General features: G+C 51.5%; 1 protein-coding gene across 1 annotated transcript in view; it reads left to right on the top strand.

The window, feature by feature from the left end:
• sin3b (SIN3 transcription regulator family member B) overlaps positions 1–3,117 on the top strand; it is an 80,229-nt gene extending 77,112 nt beyond the window's left edge. The window contains 1 exon segment of the mRNA XM_068015968.1: positions 2,001–3,117. Coding sequence (XP_067872069.1) covers positions 2,001–2,231 — 231 coding nt within the window. The 3' untranslated portion in view covers positions 2,232–3,117.
• Positions 3,118–20,281: the final 17,164 nt, after the last annotated feature.

Below are 20,281 nucleotides of genomic sequence, written 5' to 3'. Positions count from 1 at the left end.
CTGTCTCTCCCCGTACCCCTCGTCTGTCTCTCCCCGTACCCCTCGTCTGTCTCTCCCCGTACCCCTCGTCTCTCGCTCCCCGTCCCCCTGGTCTCTCGCTCCCCGTCCCCCTGGTCTCTCGCTCCCCGTCCCCCTGGTCTCTCGCTCCCCGTCCCCCTGGTCTCTCGCTCCCCGTCCCCCTGGTCTCTCGCTCCCCGTCCCCCTGGTCTCTCGCTCCCCGTCCCCCTGGTCTCTCGCTCCCCGTTCCCCTCGTCTCTCGCTCCCCGTCCCCCTCGTCTCTCGCTCCCCGTCCCCCTCGTCTCTCGCTCCCCGTCCCCCTCGTCTCTCGCTCCCCGTCCCCCTCGTCTCTCGCTCCCCGTCCCCCTCGTCTCTCGCTCCCCGTCCCCCTCGTCTCTCGCTCCCCGTCCCCCTCGTCTCTCGCTCCCCGTCCCCCTCGTCTCTCGCTCCCCGTCCCCCTCGTCTCTCGCTCCCCGTCCCCCTCGTCTCTCGCTCCCCGTCCCCCTCGTCTCTCGCTCCCCGTCCCCCTCGTCTCTCGCTCCCCGTCCCCCTCGTCTCTCGCTCCCCGTCCCCCTCGTCTCTCGCTCCCCGTCCCCCTCGTCTCTCGCTCCCCGTCCCCCTCGTCTCTCGCTCCCCGTCCCCCTCGTCTCTCGCTCCCCGTCCCCCTCGTCTCTCGCTCCCCGTCCCCCTCGTCTCTCGCTCCCCGTCCCCCTCGTCTCTCGCTCCCCGTCCCCCTCGTCTCTCGCTCCCCGTCCCCCTCGTCTCTCGCTCCCCGTCCCCCTCGTCTCTCGCTCCCCGTCCCCCTCGTCTCTCGCTCCCCGTCCCCCTCGTCTCTCGCTCCCCGTCCCCCTCGTCTCTCGCTCCCCGTCCCCCTCGTCTCTCGCTCCCCGTCCCCCTCGTCTCTCGCTCCCCGTCCCCCTCGTCTCTCGCTCCCCCTCGCCCTCGTCTCTCGTCCCCCTCGCCCTCGTCTCTCGTCCCCCTCGCCCTCGTCTCTCGTCCCCCTCGCCCTCGTCTCTCGTCCCCCTCGCCCTCGTCCCTCTCGCCCTCGTCCCCTCCCCCTCGTCACTCTCTCTCTCGCCCCCTCCCCCTCGTCACTCTCTCTCTCGCCCCCTCCCCCTCGTCACTCTCTCTCTCGCCCCCTCCCCCTCGTCACTCTCTCTCTCGCCCCCTCCCCCTCGTCACTCTCTCTCTCGCCCCCTCCCCCTCGTCTCACTCTCTCTCGCCCCCACCCCCTCGTCACTCTCTCTCTCGCCCCCTCCCCCTCGTCACTCTCTCTCTCGCCCCCCTCCCCCTCGTCACTCTCTCTCTCGCCCCCCTCCCCCTCGTCACTCTCTCTCTCGCCCCCCTCCCCCTCGTCTCTCTCTCTCGCCCCCCTCCCCCTCGTCTCTCTCTCTCGCCCCCCTCCCCCTCGTCTCTCTCTCTCGCCCCCCTCCCCCTCGTCTCTCTCTCTCGCCCCCCTCCCCCTCGTCTCTCTCTGTCTCGCCCCCCTCCCCCTCGTCTCTCTCTGTCTCTCCCCCCTCCCCCTCGTCTCTCTCTGTCTCTCCCCCCTCCCCCTCGTCTCTCTCTGTCTCTCCCCCCTCCCCCTCGTCTCTCTCTGTCTCTCCCCCCTCCCCCTCGTCTCTCTCTGTCTCTCCCCCCTCGTCTCTCTCTGTCTCTCCCCCCTCCCCCTCGTCTCTCTCTGTCTCTCCCCCCTCCCCCTCGTCTCTCTCTGTCTCTCCCCCCTCCCCCTCGTCTCTCTCTCTGTCTCTCCCCCCTCCCCATGTCTCTCTCTCTGTCTCTCCCCCCTCCGTCTCTGTCTCCCCCTCCCCTACCCCCTTGTCTCTCTCTACCCCTCCCCCACCGCCCCGCTCCCTTGTGTGTCTCTCTCTCCCCCACCGCTGCTCCCCCCCTCTCTCTCTCTCTCCCCCTGTCCCACCACCCACCCACCCACTGTACCCCCAATTCCTCCCTCCCTCCCTCCCTCCCTCTCTCTCACTTTCTCTCCTCCCTTCCCTCCCCCGCAGTCCCAGTGCCAAGTTGCCAGGTTCCAGCACCAGCAGTTTCTGGAATGGCACAACCGATGGCTGGAGGACCATGTGACCGATGAGATGGGCGAGCTGGTTCAGGATTGGCTGATGGGCGAGGATGTCGAGGACCTGATCCCGTGTAAAACCATTTGTGAAACTGACACCATCCACGATATTCCTGTCAACAGATACCGTGTACAGTACAGCCGGTGCCCTTCATCGCCATGACACGCTTCTGCACGCACTTGTGCTTACACACTCACACACCGCAGTCGCAAGTGCTCTGCGTGCCCACCTGTGGTCGATACACGATGCTTCAGGCTGGTGAGGTGATTGTGTTAGCTGCCTGACTCCTGTATAAGAGAATGATCATTGCAGCATCAGTCTACTGAACACAGCCAGTGTTATCAATGATGAAATGCACTTGACATGAATCTGCTTGTGATCCTTGACCCCCTTTCTCTCTCTCTTCATTCCCACCTCCTCGACAATTGCTGTATTCGCATCCCCACCGTCCCGCAAAAACATTGGTCTTACCCACTGCATGGCATATTTTTGGTACTGCACAGCTTGCTGATGTGTACACTGTGTGATCCTGTGTGCAGGATACAGACTGAAGCAGCTGGACCACGACACAGCAGGACTAGTAAGTAATGACTCGTGTGGTCTCCAGCCATTGCCCCCTCTCCCCGCACCTCCCCCCCACCTCCTGTCCTGAAAGGAAAACAGAGTGTATCATTGCTTGAAAATGTTGTTCACATTTTACACGTGGCATATATCTGGTGCAGCCTTTGAGAAGCACACGAATCAGTCAGCTCGGGAAGCTGTGACTTCACCTCAGCAGACTTCAGACACAGCTGCTGTTACCCTGGGGTCTGCACCCGTTGGAGACATCAGTCAACTCCAGAGTGGCTGCATTAAACTGAGGGCACCAACTCTACACCAATTAGAACTCATCAGGACCTACACAGTCCAGTTTTGAATGACGCTGAGGAGTTCCCAAGTTGCTAACACCCATTGTTTTCTCAATTTGCAGCAATTGACCAGTATTAAACATTGGGACTGCCTGTGAGCTGCTGATGCTTTGATGTAGGGCTGGTGGGCAGCTTTGTTCCAGTCTTAGGGCTGGTGGGCAGCTTTGTTCCAGTCTGTACACAGTGTTCAGTATTCCTGTCCAGCTCTGGGTGGAAGTATTACTGTTCTTGATGTAAGGAAGCCACATGCAAACCGAGTCAAAACTGCCAACTGAAGCTTAAATAAAAGTAATTAGTGTGTCTTTGCAAACGGAAGCCAGTCTGGGCTGTAAGCTCAAACTGCCACTCACTCAGAGATATAGAGCACTTTGACTCTGGCTGCAGAGAAGAGTCAGTAATTGGAAAGGTGTTTGGTGTAGAGAATCTGTGCTCAGTACACAGAACTCATGTTTCTGTTATCTGTATGACAATGTCTGTTTGACACCCGATGGAAGTTCAGTGTCTTTTAACTTTCTCTGAAGTTGTACTGTGTATGAAGCAATCCTGTACATTATCCTCTGAGTGAGCTGGGGTATCAAGGTTTGGAAATGTAAAAGCAAACACACGTGTTAATGTATTAACTGCCTGAAATTCAGGAGATTTTGTGAGAGTTTTATGGAAAGGTTTCCAATTTCAGGCTTTTTCCTTTACAGAAATGTCACTGTTTAAATTAGTGTCTTTTGGAAGTTTGATTGTCCTGAGGATTTTTTTTATGGTTTTGTGCATAGAAGCATCTTTACAGGGAGGTTTAAAAACTCATATTCCTCAATTAAGGGATGATCTTGTCTTGTTTAGCTGCAGAATGGTGAACAGTGAAGGTGTGTGGGAGGCGGAAAATCAAGTGTGGCCAATGGAGAGTTTAATCTTTACCAGAAAGTCCTGAATCTCAGGGTCAGTAACCACTGGGCATGACTGAGTCTCACAGACCCATGCTTCGTGCTGAGTTAGCTGATCTCGGTCAGGATGGCACACAGGGCTAAGAAGGGGAAACTGACCTGCACTGGCAAGATGTCGAGTGAGGACAAAATTGGGGTCGAGTGTAATTCCTGCCATGGTGGTTATTCTAGCACCCACGATCTAACCTTACGCCTGAAAGAATAGCCACTTAGGTGAGTTATTGGAGGGAGATACTAGTGACCTTAAGGAGGGCAGGAGAGAAAATTGTCACCAAATAAAAAGTCTATTCTTGTGGAGTTGGTGTGGGCTGATCTCTTGGTGCTGGCCACCTCTGAGGGCTGGTGCTGAGCTACCGTCTCACCACAGCTCATCGCCATACTGCTCCCACTTGACTCGTCTCTTCCCCAGCTATCGACACTTGGCTTGGCTCCTGTCTCCTCTCGAAGGTGATGTGTGCGGCTCAGATTGGCTGCTTTAGCACACGGCTGGGACATAGTCCGACACCCTCCTGCTCTCCGAGGCTCAGTACTTCATCTACAGAAGGGATGCGTTTACCCTGTGGGCCACAGATAAGGGGTCTCTATCATTGCTCACTGTTGTCACCCAGCTCAATGCAGTGGACACTACACTTGGTGATTGTGCAGTATGTGCCAGATTAAACTATCAATAAGGAGGAGAGCCGCACTTTAGACGCATCATAGTCGATTCTCAATGGAAAGCCGTCCCAATTAACGGCTCAACGTGTTTAATGCCTCTTGCTCTGATTGCTGCCATTTGGAAGTTTGCGCAGTACCGGGTTTTTGCCTCTTGATGTCACTGTTGCACTTTGTCCATCCTGCGGAGTGGGGACCTGGTTTCCCGAGCCTCCGCAGCAGGACCTCCGTCACAGGACCTGCGCCACAGGACCTCCGTCACAGGACCACTTGTGGGCATCAGTACAAAGCCAAGTCCTCCAGCCCGTTTACCGAGAGCTGCCACGTTGAGCTGTGCATTTCAGTATTTTAGCTGCAACGTGACATAAATGAGTGGGTGGGATGGAGGTTTATACACAACTAGATGTCTTTAGCAAGCGTTTTGATGCTTTTTAAAATAAAAACAATCAAAATGCTAAATTGCACTAAGTGACATGCTTAGTTTCAGAGTGAGTTCGTTTTTTTGGAGATAGGGAAGGCGTTCAGCCAGTGTGAACACTGCCCCTCCCCGGGCCAGCATGCCTCAGAAGCACTAAAGCATTCTGCTTTTATTTATTATTTTTGGGAGAGATGATTCCCAGATCCACTATTCAGCCCCAGCATTGCCTGGTGGGGTTGGCGAGAGGAGATTTAAAAGGCAATTGACTGGAGTTATACGAGATGCAGCCAAACTGGGAGCTGCCTGATCTCAATATTGCCACGGAGACCAGTCTTTTGGTAGCAGGCGAGTTGCCAGAATGTTGACTGGTTACGATGATAATTTTCATTTTGTTCTTGATTGTGATCGAAATCTATCGAATTGTCAGTGTTTAAAGAGAATCTCTTAAGTGTCGATGCTGTGCTCAGTCTGGTTGTTATTGTAATGAGGAAAGTTATTTGTGAGGCCACTTTTACCCTGAACTTTCAGCTTTCTGTTTTAAAACAAAGCCACTGTCCCACTCAAAAACTTCTCTGACAAAACTCTGGGATGAGGGGAGGGGCCTGATCCCCACTGGGGAGGCTGAGCCTGAGGGTCCTGGTTGCCCCTGGTGGGAGGGGCCTGAGGGTCTGTCATTCCATGGATTCAAATTCTTTATCAGCGCCAGTTCTGGATGATTCATCATTCAGACTGATTTTAAACGCAGAGCTGTACAAGGAGGGGTGGCCCAGAGTCTGTAGCTGTACAAGGAGGGGTGGCCCAGAGTCTGTAGCTGTACAAGGAGGGGTGGCCCAGAGTCTGTAGCTGTACAGGGAGGGGTGGCCCAGAGTCTGTAGCTGTACAGGGAGGGGTGGCCCAGTTTCTGTAGCTGTACAGGGAGGGGTGGCCCAGAGTCTGTAGCTGTACAGGGAGGGGTGGCCCAGAGTCTGTAGCTGTACAGGGAGGGGTGGCCCAGAGTCTGTAGCTGTACAGGGAGGGGTGGCCCAGAGTCTGTAGCTGTACAGGGAGGGGTGGCCCAGCGTCTGTAGCTGTACAGGGAGGGGTGGCCCAGTTTCTGTAGCTGTACAGGGAGGGGTGGCCCAGTTTCTGTAGCTGTACAGGGAGGGGTGGCCCAGAGTCTGTAGCTGTACAGGGAGGGGTGACCCAGTTTCTGTAGCTGTACAGGGAGGGGTGGCCCAGAGTCTGTAGCTGTACAGGGAGGGGTGGCCCAGAGTCTGTAGCTGTACAGGGAGGGGTGGCCCAGTTTCTGTAGCTGTACAAGGAGGGGTGGCCCAGTTTCTGTAGCTGTACAAGGAGGGGTGGCCCAGTTTCTGTAGCTGTACAGGGAGGGGTGGCCCAGTTTCTGTAGCTGTACAGGGAGGGGTGGCCCAGTTTCTGTAGCTGTACAGGGAGGGGTGGCCCAGCGTCTGTAGCTGTACAGGGAGGGGTGGCCCAGAGTCTGTAGCTGTACAGGGAGGGGTGGCCCAGAGTCTGTAGCTGTACAGGGAGGGGTGGCCCAGTTTCTGTAGCTGTACAAGGAGGGGTGGCCCAGTTTCTGTAGCTGTACAGGGAGGGGTGGCCCAGTTTCTGTAGCTGTACAGGGAGGGGTGGCCCAGTTTCTGTAGCTGTACAGGGAGGGGTGGCCCAGCGTCTGTAGCTGTACAGGGAGGGGTGGCCCATCTGTAGCTGTACAGGGAGGGGTGGCCCAGTTTCTGTAGCTGTACAGGGAGGGGTGGCCCAGCGTCTGTAGCTGTACAGGGAGGGGTGGCCCAGTTTCTGTAGCTGTACAGGGAGGGGTGGCCCAGTTTCTGTAGCTGTACTGGGAGGGGTGGCCCAGAGTCTGTAGCTTTACAGGGAGGGGTGGCCCAGTTTCTGTAGCTGTACAGGGAGGGGTGGCCCAGCGTCTGTAGCTGTACTGGGAGGGGTGGCCCAGAGTCTGTAGCTGGACAGGGAGGGGTGGCCCAGCGTCTGTAGCTGGACAGGGAGGGGTGGCCCAGTTTCTGTAGCTGTACTGGGAGGGGTGGCCCAGAGTCTGTAGCTGGACAGGGAGGGGTGGCCCAGTTTCTGTAGCTGTACAGGGAGGGGTGGCCCAGCGTCTGTAGCTGTACAGGGAGGGGTGGCCCAGTTTCTGTAGCTGTACTGGGAGGGGTGGCCCAGAGTCTGTAGCTGGACAGGGAGGGGTGGCCCAATGTCTGCAGCTCTCTGCCTTACAGTGTACCTCATTCTTTGAAAACAGCATTGTAGCTTCTCTCAAAAATAATAAATGCAAAAAAATGGATTGTTCCCGTTCTCTGGCAGTTGGATGGTGAGGTGGAGTGGTCAGTGGGGTGGTGCACAATTGTTGACTAACTGGCAAGTGGGATGTGAGGTGATGGCCGCAGAATGAAGTCACAAAGGCGAGAAATGGTCAAAATGTCAATCTGGCAAGAAATTGTTGCCTCTACAGCTGATTTGACCATTGGCCTCAGTGCCTGGATCTGGTGGGAAGGGAGTGTGGAGATGGGACAAGAGGGTGTTTGGATGTTACCCCCAGGGTCTTGTGGGGCAGATGGGTATTGGCTTTCAATATATCTTTTTCCTCAACTGAGGATTTCCCCCCTGCCGCCCTCCCCCCCCCGCTCCTCCCCAGTGAAGTTGACAGAGCCCTCAGTCATGTCCATTCTATTTTGCTCTCACCCCTCTCCCTCCCTCCCAGAACCATGATAGGGTTCCTCTTGTCCTCTCTTTCCACCCCACCAGCCTCCTCATTCAATGAATAATCCTTCACCATTCCAGTGCGTCGCCACCACCAAACACCTTCCCCTTTCATCTTTTGGAAGAGACTGTTCCTTCTGTGATAGCCTGCTCCACTCCTCCATCACCCCCAGTACTCATCTTTTGAGTAGACACCTTACAGCCTTCCAGACTCAACACTGACAGAAAGCCGCCATTTGGCGCATTGTGTCAGCCTGGCTCTCCAAAAGAGCAACAATTTCAAATAAGCATTGCTACTATTCTTTTCGGATGGCAGCTGTTGATTCTGCTGTTTCCATTTGCACCTCCAGACCCACCTTCTGTTTCTTGCACCATTGCCATCTCCTTTTGCCTTGGATCATCATCCCTTTGGCAAGTTTTGGGAATCTTGGATAACGCGGGATATTGTGAGCCTAGTCAAAACGAAAAAGGAAGCATTCGCAAGGGCTGGAAGGCTAGGAACAGACGAATCCCTTGAGGAATATAAAGACAGTAGGAAGGAACTTAAGCAAGGAGTCAGGAGGGCTAAAAGAGGTCATGAAAAGTCATTGGCAAACAGGATTAAGGAAAATCCCAAGGCTTTTTATACATATATAAAGAGCAAGAGGGTAACCAGGGAAAGGGCTGGCCCACTCAAGGACAGAGAAGGGAATCTGAAATAAAAACAAATGCTGGAACCACTCAGCAGGTCTGACAACATCTGTGAAAAGAGAAGCAGAGTTAACGTTTCGGGTCAGTGACCCTTCTTCAGAACTGACAAATATTAGAAAAGTCACAGGTTATAAGCAAGTGAGGTGGGGGTGGGGCAAGAGATAACAAAGGAGAAGGTGTAGATTGGACAAGGCCACATAGCTGACCAAAAGGTCACGGAGCAAAGGCAAACAATATGTTAATGGTGTGTTGAAAGACAAAGCATTAGTACAGATTAGGTGTTAATGCACTGAATATTGAACTGCAGCAAGTGCAAACCTGAAAAAAAAACAGTGGGTAAACAAACTGAACAAACTAAGATGAAATGAAATAAATGCAAAAAAAAAGATTGCAAAAAAGAATTAAAAAGAAGAGAAGAAAAAATAACTAAAAATGAAAGTAAAATGGGGGGCTGTCATGCTCTGAAATTATTGAACTCAATGTTCAGTCCGGCAGGCTGTAGTGTGCCTAATCGATAGATGAGATGCTGTTCCTCGAGCTTGCGATGATGTTCACTGGAACACTGCAGCAATCCCAGGACACAGATGTGAGCATGAGAGCAGGGGGGAGTGTTGAAATGGCAAGCAACCGGAAGCTCAGGGTCCTGCTTGCGGACTGAGCGGAGATGTTCCACAAAGCGGTCACCCAGTCTGCGCTTGGTCTCCCCAATGTAGAGGAGACCACATTGTGAGCAGCGAATACAGTATACTACATTGAAAGAAGTACAAGTAAATTGCTGCTTCACCTGAAAGGAGTGTTTGGGGCTTGGGATAGTGAGGAGAGAGGAGGTAAATGGGCAGGTATTACACCTCCTGCGATTGCAGGGGAAGGTGCCATGGGACGGGGACAAGGTGGTGGGGATAATGGAGGAATGGACCAGGGTGTCGCGGAGGGAACAATCCTTTCGGAATGCTGACGGGAAGGAGGGGAAGATGCGACTGGTCGTGGCATCACACTGGAAATGGCGGAGGATGATCCTTTGGATATGGAGGGTGATGGGGTGGAAAGTGAGGACAAGGAGAACCCTGTCACGGTTCTGGGAGGGAGGGGAAGGGGTGAGGGTAGAGGTGCGGGGAATGGGCCGGACAGGGTTGAGGGCCCTGTCAACCACAGTGGGGGGAAATCCTCGGTTGAGGAAAAAGGAGGTCATATCAGAAGCACCGTCATGGAAGGTAGCATCATCAGAGCAGATGTGTCGGAGACGGAGAAACTGGGAGAATGGAATGGAGTCCTTACAGGAGGTAGGGTGTGAAGAAGTGTAGTCGAGGTAGCTGTGGGAGTCGGTGGGCTTATAATGGATATTAGTAGACAGCCTATCCCCAGAGATGGAGACAGAGAAGTCGAGGAAGGGAAGTGTTGGAGATAGACCATGTAAAGGTGAGAGAAGGGTGGAAATTGGAAGCAAAGTTGATAAAGTTTTCCAGTTCGGGGCGGGAGCAGGAAAGGGCACCGATACAGTCATCAATGTACCGGAAAAAGAGTTGGGGGAGGGGACCTGAGTAGGACTGGAACAAAGAATGCTCGACATATCCCACAAAAAGACAGGCATAACTAGGACCCATGCGGGTACCCATAGCGACACCTTTCACTTGAAGGAAGTGCGTGGAGTTGAAGGAGCAGTAGTTCAATGTGAGAACGAGTTCAGCCAGGCGGAGGAGGGTGGTGGTGGATGGGGACTGGTTGGGCCTCTGTTCCAGGAAGAAGCGGAGAGCCCTCAAACCATCCTGGTGGGGGATGGAGGTGTAGAGCGATTGGACGTCCATAGTGAAGAGGCGGCGGTTGGGACCAAGGAATCTATGTGTGAAGCCAGAGGAAATGGGCGAGGTACTAAATGAGTACTTTGCATCAGTATTCACCAAAGAGAAGGACTTGGTGGATGATGAGTCTAGGGAAGGAAGTGCAGATAGTCTGGGTCATGTTGTTATCAAAAAGGAGGTGGTGTTGGGCGTCTTGCAGAGCATTAAGGTAGATAATTCCCCAGGGCCTGATGGGATCTACCCCAGAATACTGAGGGAGGCAAGGGAAGAAATTGCTGGGGCCTTGACAGAAATCTTTGCATCCTCATTGGCTACAGGTGAGGTCCCAGAGGACTGGAGAATAGCCAATGTTGTTCCTTTGTTTAAGGGTAGCAAGGATAATCCAGGTAATTATAGGCCGGTGAGCCTTACGTCAGTGGCAGGGAAATTAGAGAGGATTCTTCGGGACAGGATTTACTCCCATTTGGAAACAAATGGACTTATTAGCGAGAGACAACATGGTTTTGTGAAGGGGAGGTCGTGTCTCACTAATTTGATTGAGTTTTTTGAGGAAGTGACAAAGATGATTGATGAAGGAAGGGCGGTGGATGTTATCTATATGGACTTCAGTAAAGCCTTTGACAAGGTCCCTCATGGCAGACTGGTACAAAAGGTGAAGTCACACGGGATCAGAGGTGAGCTGGCAAGATGGATACAGAACTGGCTCGGTCATAGAAGACAGAGGGTAGCAGTGGAAGGGTGCTTTTCTGAATGGAGGGCTGTGACTAGTGGTGTTCCGCAGGGATCAGTGCTGGGACCTTTGCTGTTTGTATTATATATAAATGATTTGGAGGAAAATGTAGCTGGTCTGATTCGTAAGTTTGAGGACGACACAAAGGTTGGTGGAGTTGTGGACAGTGATGAGGATTGTCAGAGGATACTGCAGGATATAGATCGGTTGGAGACTTGGGCGGAGAAATGGCAGATGGGGTTTAATCCAGACAAATGTGAGGTAATGCATTTTGGAAGGTCTAATGCAGGTGAGAAGTATACAGTAAATGGCAGAACCCTTAGGAGTATTGACAGGCAGAAAGGTCTGGGCGTACAGGTCCACAGGTCACTGAAAGTGGCAACGCAGGTGGATAAGGTAGTCAAGAAGGCATACGGCATGCTTGCCTTCATCGGTCGGGGCATAGAGTATAAAAATTGGCAAGTCATGCTGCGGCTGTACAGAACTTTAGTTAGGCCACACTTAGAATATTGCGTGCAATTCTGGTCGCCACACTACCAGAAGGACGTGGAGGCTTTGGAGAGGGTACAGAAGAGGTTTACCAGGATGTTGCCTGGAGGGCATTAGCTATGAGGAGAGGTTGGATAGACTCGGATTGTTTTCACTGGAACGATGGAGGTGGAGGGGCGACATGATAGAGGCTTACAAAGTTATAAGCGGCATGGACAGAGTGGATAGTCAGAAGCTTTTTCCCAGGGTGGAAGAGTCAGTTACTAGGGGACATAGGTTTAAGGTGAGAGGGGCAAAGTTTAGAGGGGATGTGCGAGGAAAGTTCTTTTCACAGAGGGTGGTGAGTGCCTGGAACTTGCTGCTGGGGGAGGTGGTGGAAGCAGATACGATAGAGACGTTTAAGAGGCATCTTGACAAATACATGAATAGGATGGGAATAGAGGGATAAAAGCAAAATACTGCGGATGCTGGAAATCTGAAATAAAAACAAGAAATACTGGAATCACTCAGCAGGTCTGGCAGCATCTGTGAAAAGAGAAGCAGAGTTAACGTTTCGGGTCAGTGACCCTTCTTCGGAACTGACAAATATTAGAAAAGTCACAGGTTATAAGCAAGTGAGGTGGGGGTGGGGCAAGAAATAACAAAGGAGGTCTAGATTGGACCAGGCCACATAGCTGACCAAAAGGTCACGGAGCAAAGGCAAACAATATGTTAATGGTGTGTTGAAAGACAAAGCATTAGTACAGATTAGGTGTTAATACACTGAATATTGAACAGCAGCAAGTAGAAACCTGAAAAAAACCCAGTGGGTAAGCAAACTGAACAAACTAGGATGAAATGAAATAAATGCAAACAAAGATTGTAAAAAATGTAAATAAGAATGTAAAAACAAGGAAGAAAAAATAACTAAAAATGAAAGTAAAATGGGGGGCTGTCATGCTCTGAAATTATTGAACTCAATGTTCAGTCTGGCAGGCGGTAGTGTGCCTAATCGGTAGATGAGATGCTGTTCCTCGAGCTTTTTTGCGAGGAGCAGCTTTGACAGAACGAGGTGCGGAGCGAACTTACAGCTGAGCGGTCAATTTCAGTGTAAGTTACAAGTTAATCCCCTTTTGTTTCGGAGGACCAGGGGACTGCTGGGTAAGGGAAAACTATTTATTTGGGCAGTGGCAGTACCCGAGACACTACACGTGTAGTGTCTCCCACCCACCCTCCTCCTCTAACCAAAAAAAAAAGGACTCTGGTGTGTTGATAAGGTAAGTTTTTTATTTAAAAAGTTCAGTCCGTCGGATTGCTAAGCGAACAGGTTTTGACTTTTTTTTTCTCGTTTGGTTTTTCAGTAGATTTGTTGGGAATCTAGAATAGTGGGAATGGAGGTAAAGGCAGTTGAATGTTCCTCCTGCAGAATGTGGGAGGTAGGGGTCGCCAAGAGTGTCCCTGCTGACTGCATCTGCGGGAAGTGCACCCAACTCCAGCTCCTCGCAGACCGTGTTAGGGAACTGGAGCTGGAGCTGGATGAACTTCGGATCATTCGGGAGGCGGAGGGGATTATTGACAGGAGTTATAGGGAGGTAAAAGAAGTAGATAGGTGGGTTACCGTCAGGGGAAGGAAAGGGAACCAGCAGGCAGTGCAGGGATCCCCTGTGGCCGTTTCCCTCAACAACAGGTATACCGTTTTGGATACTGTTGGGGGGGACGACTTACCAGGGGTAAGCAATGGGGTACAGGTCTCTGGCACAGAGTCTGTCCCTGTTGCTCAGAAGGGAAAGGGGAAGAGGAGCAGAGCATTAGTCATTGGGGACTCCATAGTTAGGGGAACAGATAGGAGGTTCTGTGGGAACGAGAGAGACTCACGGTTGGTGTGTTGCCTCCCAGGTGCCAGGGTTCGTGATGTCTCTGATCGTGTTTTTGGGATCCTTAAGGGGGAGGGGGAGTAGCCCCAAGTCGTGGTCCACATAGGCACCAACGACATAGGTAGGAAGAGAGATGGGGATTTAAGGCAGAAATTCAGGGAGCTAGGGTGGAAGCTTAGAGCGAGAACAACCAGAGTTGTTATCTCTGGGTTGTTGCCCGTGCCACGTGCTAGCGAAGAGAGGAATAGGGAGAGAGAGGAGTTGAACACGTGGCTGCAGGGATGGTGTAGGAGGGAGGGTTTTGGTTTCCTGGATAATTGGGGCTCTTTCTGGGGTAGGTGGGACCTCTACAAACAGGATGGTCTTCACCTGAACCAGAGGGGTACCAATATCCTGGGGGGGAGATTTGTTAGTGCTCTTCGGGGGGTTTAAACTAAATCAGCAGGGGGATGGGAACCTAAATTGTAGTTCCAGTGTACAGGATGTTGAGAGTAGTGAGGTCAGGGATAAGGTTACAAGGACGCAAGAGGGCACTGGCAAGCAAGAACTTGGTTTAAAGTGTGTCTACTTCAACGCCAGGAGCATCCGGAATAAGGTGGGTGAGCTTGCAGCATGGGTTGGTACCTGGGATCCTGATGTTGTGGCCATTTCAGAGACATGGGTAGAGCAGGGGCAGGAATGGATGTTGCAGGTTCCGGGATTTAGATGTTTCAGTAAGAACAGAGAAGAGGGTAAAAGAGGGGGGGGGTGTGGCATTGTTAATCAAGGAAAGTATTACAGCGGCAGAAAGGACGTTTGAGGACTCGTCTACTGAGGTAGTATGGGCCGAGGTTAGAAACAGGAGAGGAGAGGTCACCCTGTTGGGAGTTTTCTATAGACCTCCGAATAGTTCCAGAGATGTAGAGGAAAGGATAGCGAAGATGATTCTCGACAGGAGTGAGAGTAACAGGGTAGTGGTTATGGGGGACTTTAACTTTCCAAATATTGACTGGAAATACTATAGTTCGAGTACTTTAGATGGGTCAGTTTTTGTCCAGTGTGTGCAGGAGGGTTTTCTGACACAGTATGTGGACAGGCCAACCAGGGGCGATGCCACATTGGATTTGGTACTGGGTAATGAACCCGGCCAGGTGTTCGATTTAGATGTAGGTGAGCACTTTGGCGATAGTGATCGCAATTCGGTTAGGTTTACCTTAGCGATGGGCAGGGAGAGGTATATATCGCAGGGCAAGAATTATAGCTGGGGGAAAGGAAATTATGACGCGATTAGGCAAGATTTAGGATGTGTAGGATGGGGAAGGAAACTGCAGGGGATGGGCACAAACGAAATGTGGAGCTTATTCAAGGAGCAGCTAATGCGTGTCCTTGATAAGTATGTACCTGTCAGGCAGGGAGGAAGTTGCCGAGCGAGGGAGCCGTGGTTTACTCAAGAAGTTGAAGCGCTTGTCAAGAGGAAGAGGGCGGCTTATGTTAGGATGAGACGTGAAGGCTCAGTTAGGGTGCTTGAGAGTTACAAGCTAGCCAGGAAGGATCTAAAGGGAGGGCTAAGAAGAGCAAGGAGAGGACACGAGAAGTCATTGGCGGATAGGATCAAAGAGAACCCTAAGGCTTTCTATAGGTATATCAGGAATAAAAGAATGATAAGAGTTAGAACAGGGCCAATCAAGGATAGTAGTGGGAAGTTGTGTGCGGAATCAGAGGAGATAGGGGAAGCATTAAATGAATATTTTTCGTCAGTATTTACAGTAGAGAAAGAAAATGTTGTCGAGGAGATTACTGAGATACAGCCAACTAGGCTAGATGGGATTGAGATTCACAAGGAGGAGGTGTTAGCAATTTTGGAAAGAGTGAAAATAGATAAGTCCCCTGGGCCAGATGGGATTTATCCTAGGATTCTCTGGGAAGCCAGGGAGGAGATTGCAGAGCCGTTGTTGTTGATCTTTATGTCGTCATTGTCGACAGGAGTAGTGCCGGAAGACTGGAGGATAGCAAATGTTGTCCCCTTGTTCAAGAAGGGGAGTAGAGACAGCCCTGGTAATTATAGACCTGTGAGCCTTACTTCGGTTGTGGGTAAAATGTTGGAAAAGGTTATAAAAGAGATAGGATTTTTAATCATCTTGAAAAGAATAAGTTCATTTGCGATAGTCAGCACGGTTTTGTGAAAGGTAGGTCATGCCTCACAAACCTTATTGAGTTTTTCGAGAAGGTGACCAAACAGGTGGATGAGGGTAAAGCCGTGGATGTGGTGTATATGGATTTCAGTAAGGCGTTTGATAAGGTTCCCCACGGTAGGCTATTGCAGAAAATACGGAAGTATGGGGTTGAAGGTGATTTAGAGCTTTGGATCAGAAATTGGCTAGCTGAAAGAAGACAGAGGGTGGTGGTTGATGGCAAATGTTCATCCTGGAGTTTAGTTACTAGTGGTGTACCGCAAGGTTCTGTTTTGGGGCCACTGCTGTTTGTCATTTTTATAAACGACCTGGATGAGGGTGTAGAAGGGTGGGTTAGTAAATTTGCGGATGACACGAAGGTCGGTGGAGTTGTGGATAGTGTCGAAGGGTGTTGTAGGGTACAGAGGGACATAGATAGGCTGCAGAGCTGGGCTGAGAGATGGCAAATGGAGTTTAATGCGGAGAAGTGTGAGGTGATTCACTTTGGAAGGAGTAACAGCAATGCAGAGTACTGGGCTAATGGGAAGATTCTTGGTAGTGTAGATGAGCAGAGAGGTGTCCAGGTACATAAATCCCTGAAAGTTGCTACCCAGGTTAATAGGGCTGTTAAGAAGGCATATGGTGTGTTAGCTTTTATTAGTAGGGGGATCGAGTTTCGGAGCCACGAGGTCATGATGCAGCTGTACAAAACTCTGGTGAGGCTGCACCTTGAGTATTGCGTGCAGTTCTGGTCACCGCATTATAGGAAGGATGTGGAAGCTTTGGAAAGGGTGCAGAGGAGATTTACTAGGATGTTGCCTGGTATGGAGGGAAGGTCTTACGAGGAAAGGCTGAGGGACTTGGGGTTGTTTTCGTTAGAGAGAAGGAGGAGGAGAGGTGACTTAATAGAGACATACAAGATAATCAGAGGGTTAGATAGGGTGGATAGTGAGAGTCTTTTTCCTCGGATGGTGATGGCAAACACGAGGGGACATAGCTTTAAGTTGAGGGGTGAAAGATATAGGACAGATGTCAGAGGTAGTTTCTTTACGCAGAGAGTAGTAGGGGCGTGGAACGCCCTGCCTGCAACAGTAGTAGACTCGCCAACTTTAAGGGCATTTAAGTGGTCATTGGATAGACATATGGATGAAAATGGAATAGTGTAGGTCAGATGGTCGGCGCAACATCGAGGGCCGAAGGGCCTGTACTGGGCTGTAATGTTCTAATTCTAATTCTAATTCTAATTCTTGCATTGATGTTCACTGGAACACAGCAGCAATCCCAGGACGGAGATGTGAGCATGAGAGCAGGGTGGAGTGTTGAAATGGCAAGCAACCGGAAGCTCAGGGTCCTGCTTGCGGACTGAACGGAGATGTTCCACAAAGCGGTCACCCAGTCTGCGCTTGGTCTCCTCAATGTAGAGGAGGCCACACTGTGAGCAGTGTGAATAGAGGGATATGGGCCCCGGAAGTGCAGAAGGTTTTAGTTTAGGCAGGCATCAAGATCGGCGCAGGCTTGGAGGGCCGAATGGCCTGTTCCTGTGCTGTACTGTTCTTTGTTCTTTTGTTGTTTGTTCTCTCCTGTTTCCACCCAATCACAGACTTTTGTTCTTTTCCCCCTCCCCCTTGCCTCTGTGCTTGCTTAAAACCTGTTACATCTCTGTAGTTCTGATGGAAGATCATGGATCTGAAATACTAACTGTTTCTCTCACTGGAGGTTGCCAGATCTGCATTTTCAGCATTTTCTGTTATGTCAGATTTCCAGCATCCTCAATATTTTACTTTAATTCTACGAGCCCGAGTTCTGGTCTCACCCACAAGTTGGAACATCTCTATGTCTACCTTATCAATCCCATTTATAATCTTAAAGATCTCTTATCAGGTCACCCCTAAGCCATCTCTTTCGAGAACAGCCCCGTGCTGTTCAGTTTTTGCTGTTTGTTATACCCTCTCAGTTCTAGAGAGGGAACACAGAAATGGCAGAGACACTAAATCAGTATTTTGCCTCAGTTTTCACGGTGGAGGACACTAGTACCATCCCAATAGTAACAGGTAATGCAGAGGTTATAGAAAGGGAGGAACTTAGAACAATCATCATCACTCGGAGAAAAGTACTGAGCAAACTATTGGGATTGAAGGCAGACAAGTCCCCAGGGCCTGATGGCCTACATCCTAGGGTCTTAAAGGAAGCAGCAGCGGAGATAGTGGATCCATTGGTTATAATATTCCAAAATTCCCTGGATGCGGGGAAGGTTCCAGTGGATTGGAAAAATGCTAAAATAACACCCTTATTCAAAAAGGGAGGGAGGCAGAAAGTAGGAAACTACAGACCAGTTTGTTTAACATCTGTCGTTGGGAAATTGTTAGAATCCATTATTAAGGAAGTAGTAACATACTGGTTCAAGATGGCTCCTGGGCTGGAAGCTCCCTAGGAAGCTCCCTTGCTGTTCAACTCTATCCATGGCCATCTGCTCCCATCCCTAGCGTTTTCTCCCCCAATCTGCCCTCTTAAACTGTTTCAATTCCCCTGGCTCTTTAAATCAGTTCATTTTAGCCCTATCTAAAAGTTAACAGTTAGTTTAGTGTATGTTACCTGGGCCCACTGCCCTCCCCCAGCCACACCTGCTCTTTGTTTTCTCAATGAAATTGATCCGGATGAAACTGACGAGCACAGCTGTCGATACTTCAATCTCCGATCCTGCTGTCTTCACCGCCCAGAGTGTCTGCAGCCACGGCATGCGGTAAGTCCATTGAGGTGAAGAAGGAGCTGCGGGACCCGAGAGAAGTCCTGTGAAAAGGTGCCCCGAACACCCAAAACATCCACGAACGGCCCCCCCGGCCGCAACTTCAAAGCGCCCGCGGGAGATGGCTCGGAGAGCATCTGCAGCGCACTGTCGGCAATGCTGCATGCCTTTATTTAAACCACTGCAGAAAAAAAACCCTTAGCAAATGTAATCACCTCTAAGTCTGCCAAATGATGCTTCACCTCCCGAAGGACGTGGATGAGCTTTCCGGACGTCGATGGTGGGCACTGAGGAAATGGCTTATTACCTGCACCAGATTCCACCCCCCCTCCCCCCCCCCCACCCCCGTCCCCTTCCCTGCTCCACCCTCTCAGCTCACCCCCTCACAACCCCGTCCCAGCCCGCCCCCCCCTCGCACCATCTTCACCCCGCACCCCCTTCCCCTGCACCCACCCCCTCCCTCTACCCCTCCCCCTTGCATCCCCTCCTCCCACCGGCACCATCCTACACCTGTGTAGGGGCCCCAACAACCCCACTGCCTTGTGGGCGTCTCGGGAGAGACCAAGGCTAAGGGAGTAAACCCTAACAGAAAATCCGGAGCGGAACCCCGTAGGCGGTCATGTGTCACCTTTGGCATGTTTCCGGCAGTTCCTGCAGCCATACTGGTGCCAAACGTCGTGTCCTGCACTCCTTTGGACCCCACCAGAAAGGCCGAGAGGGGGGTTTTGACGACTGGGCAACTCTCAACCTCCATAAATTTGCCCAGGCATGCGCCATGGAGAGGTCACTCCATAGTTGCCTCACAGCGACTGAAACAACACGGAAGGCAGCAGTTACGGGTTATAAGTCCAGATAAATTGGCGTAGAAACTGGGCGCCACGGGTTGCCTTTGTCGGTGGGAGAGGTCATTGCACCTCACTGGACAGCTACCGCCCGCCTCAAACCGGGCAGCCCCCGGTCAATAAGGTTCTGTCCCGCCACAGTCTGCCTGCTTCAATGGGTGCTTGGAGCTCAGGGTCATTGCCCGAAAGGTGGACTGATACACCGCACCAAACAACATGAAAAAAGGAAAGAAGGTACCAGCCCTTCGCTTTGCAAGCTGGAACGTCAGAACTATGTGTCCTGGCCTGTCGGAAGACCTTACACAAATCAACGATTCTCGGAAGACCGCCATCATTAACAACGAGCTCAGTAGACTCAATGTGGACATTGCAGCACTTCAGGAGACTCGCCTCCCCGCGAGTGGCTCTCTAGCAGAGCAAGACTACACCTTCTTCTGGCAGGGCAGGGATCCTGAAGAACCAAGACAGCATGGAGTGGGCTTCGCCATCAGAAACTCCTTGCTCAGCATGATAGAGCCTCCCTCAAATGGCTCGGAACGCATACTGTCCATCCGACTGCTCACCACCTCTGGTCCAGTACACCTACTCAGCATCTATGCTCCAACACTCTGTTCCGCACCTGAAGCTAAAGACCAGTTCTATGAACAACTCCATAACATCATTAGCAGCATCCCCAACACCGAACACCTATTCCTGCTGGGGGACTTTAATGCCAGGGTTGGGGCCGACCATGACTCATGGCCCTCCTGCCTTGGGCGCTATGGCGTTGGAAGGATGAATGAGAACGGGCAGAGACTGCTTGAGTTGTGTACCTATCATAACCTCTGCATCACCAACTCGTTCTTTCACACTAAACCCTGTCACCAGGTTTCATGGAGGCACCCAAGATCACGTCGTTGGCACCAGCTAGACCTCATTGTCACAAGGCGAGCCGCCTTAAACAGTGTTCAAATCACACGCAGCTTCCACAGTGCGGACTGCGACACCGACCACTCCCTGGTGTGCAGCAAGGTTAGACTCAGACCAAAGAAGTTGCATCATTCCAAGCAGAAGGGCCACCCGCGCATCAACACGAGCAGAATTTCTCACCCACAGCTGTTACAAAAATTTCTAAATTCACTTGTAACAGCCCTTCAAAACACTCCCACAGGGGATGCTGAGACCAAGTGGGCCCACATCAGAGACGCCATCTATGAGTCAGCTTTGACCACCTACGGCAAAAGTGCGAAGAGAAATGCAGACTGGTTTCAATCTCATAATGAAGAGCTGGAACCTGTCATAGCCGCTAAGCG

This window comes from Heterodontus francisci, chromosome 36 (assembly GCF_036365525.1).
Source record: "Heterodontus francisci isolate sHetFra1 chromosome 36, sHetFra1.hap1, whole genome shotgun sequence".
NCBI lineage: Eukaryota > Metazoa > Chordata > Chondrichthyes > Heterodontiformes > Heterodontidae > Heterodontus > Heterodontus francisci.
The sequence above is the reverse complement of the archived record's forward strand: the minus strand, read 5'-3'. Positions and strand labels throughout refer to the sequence as shown.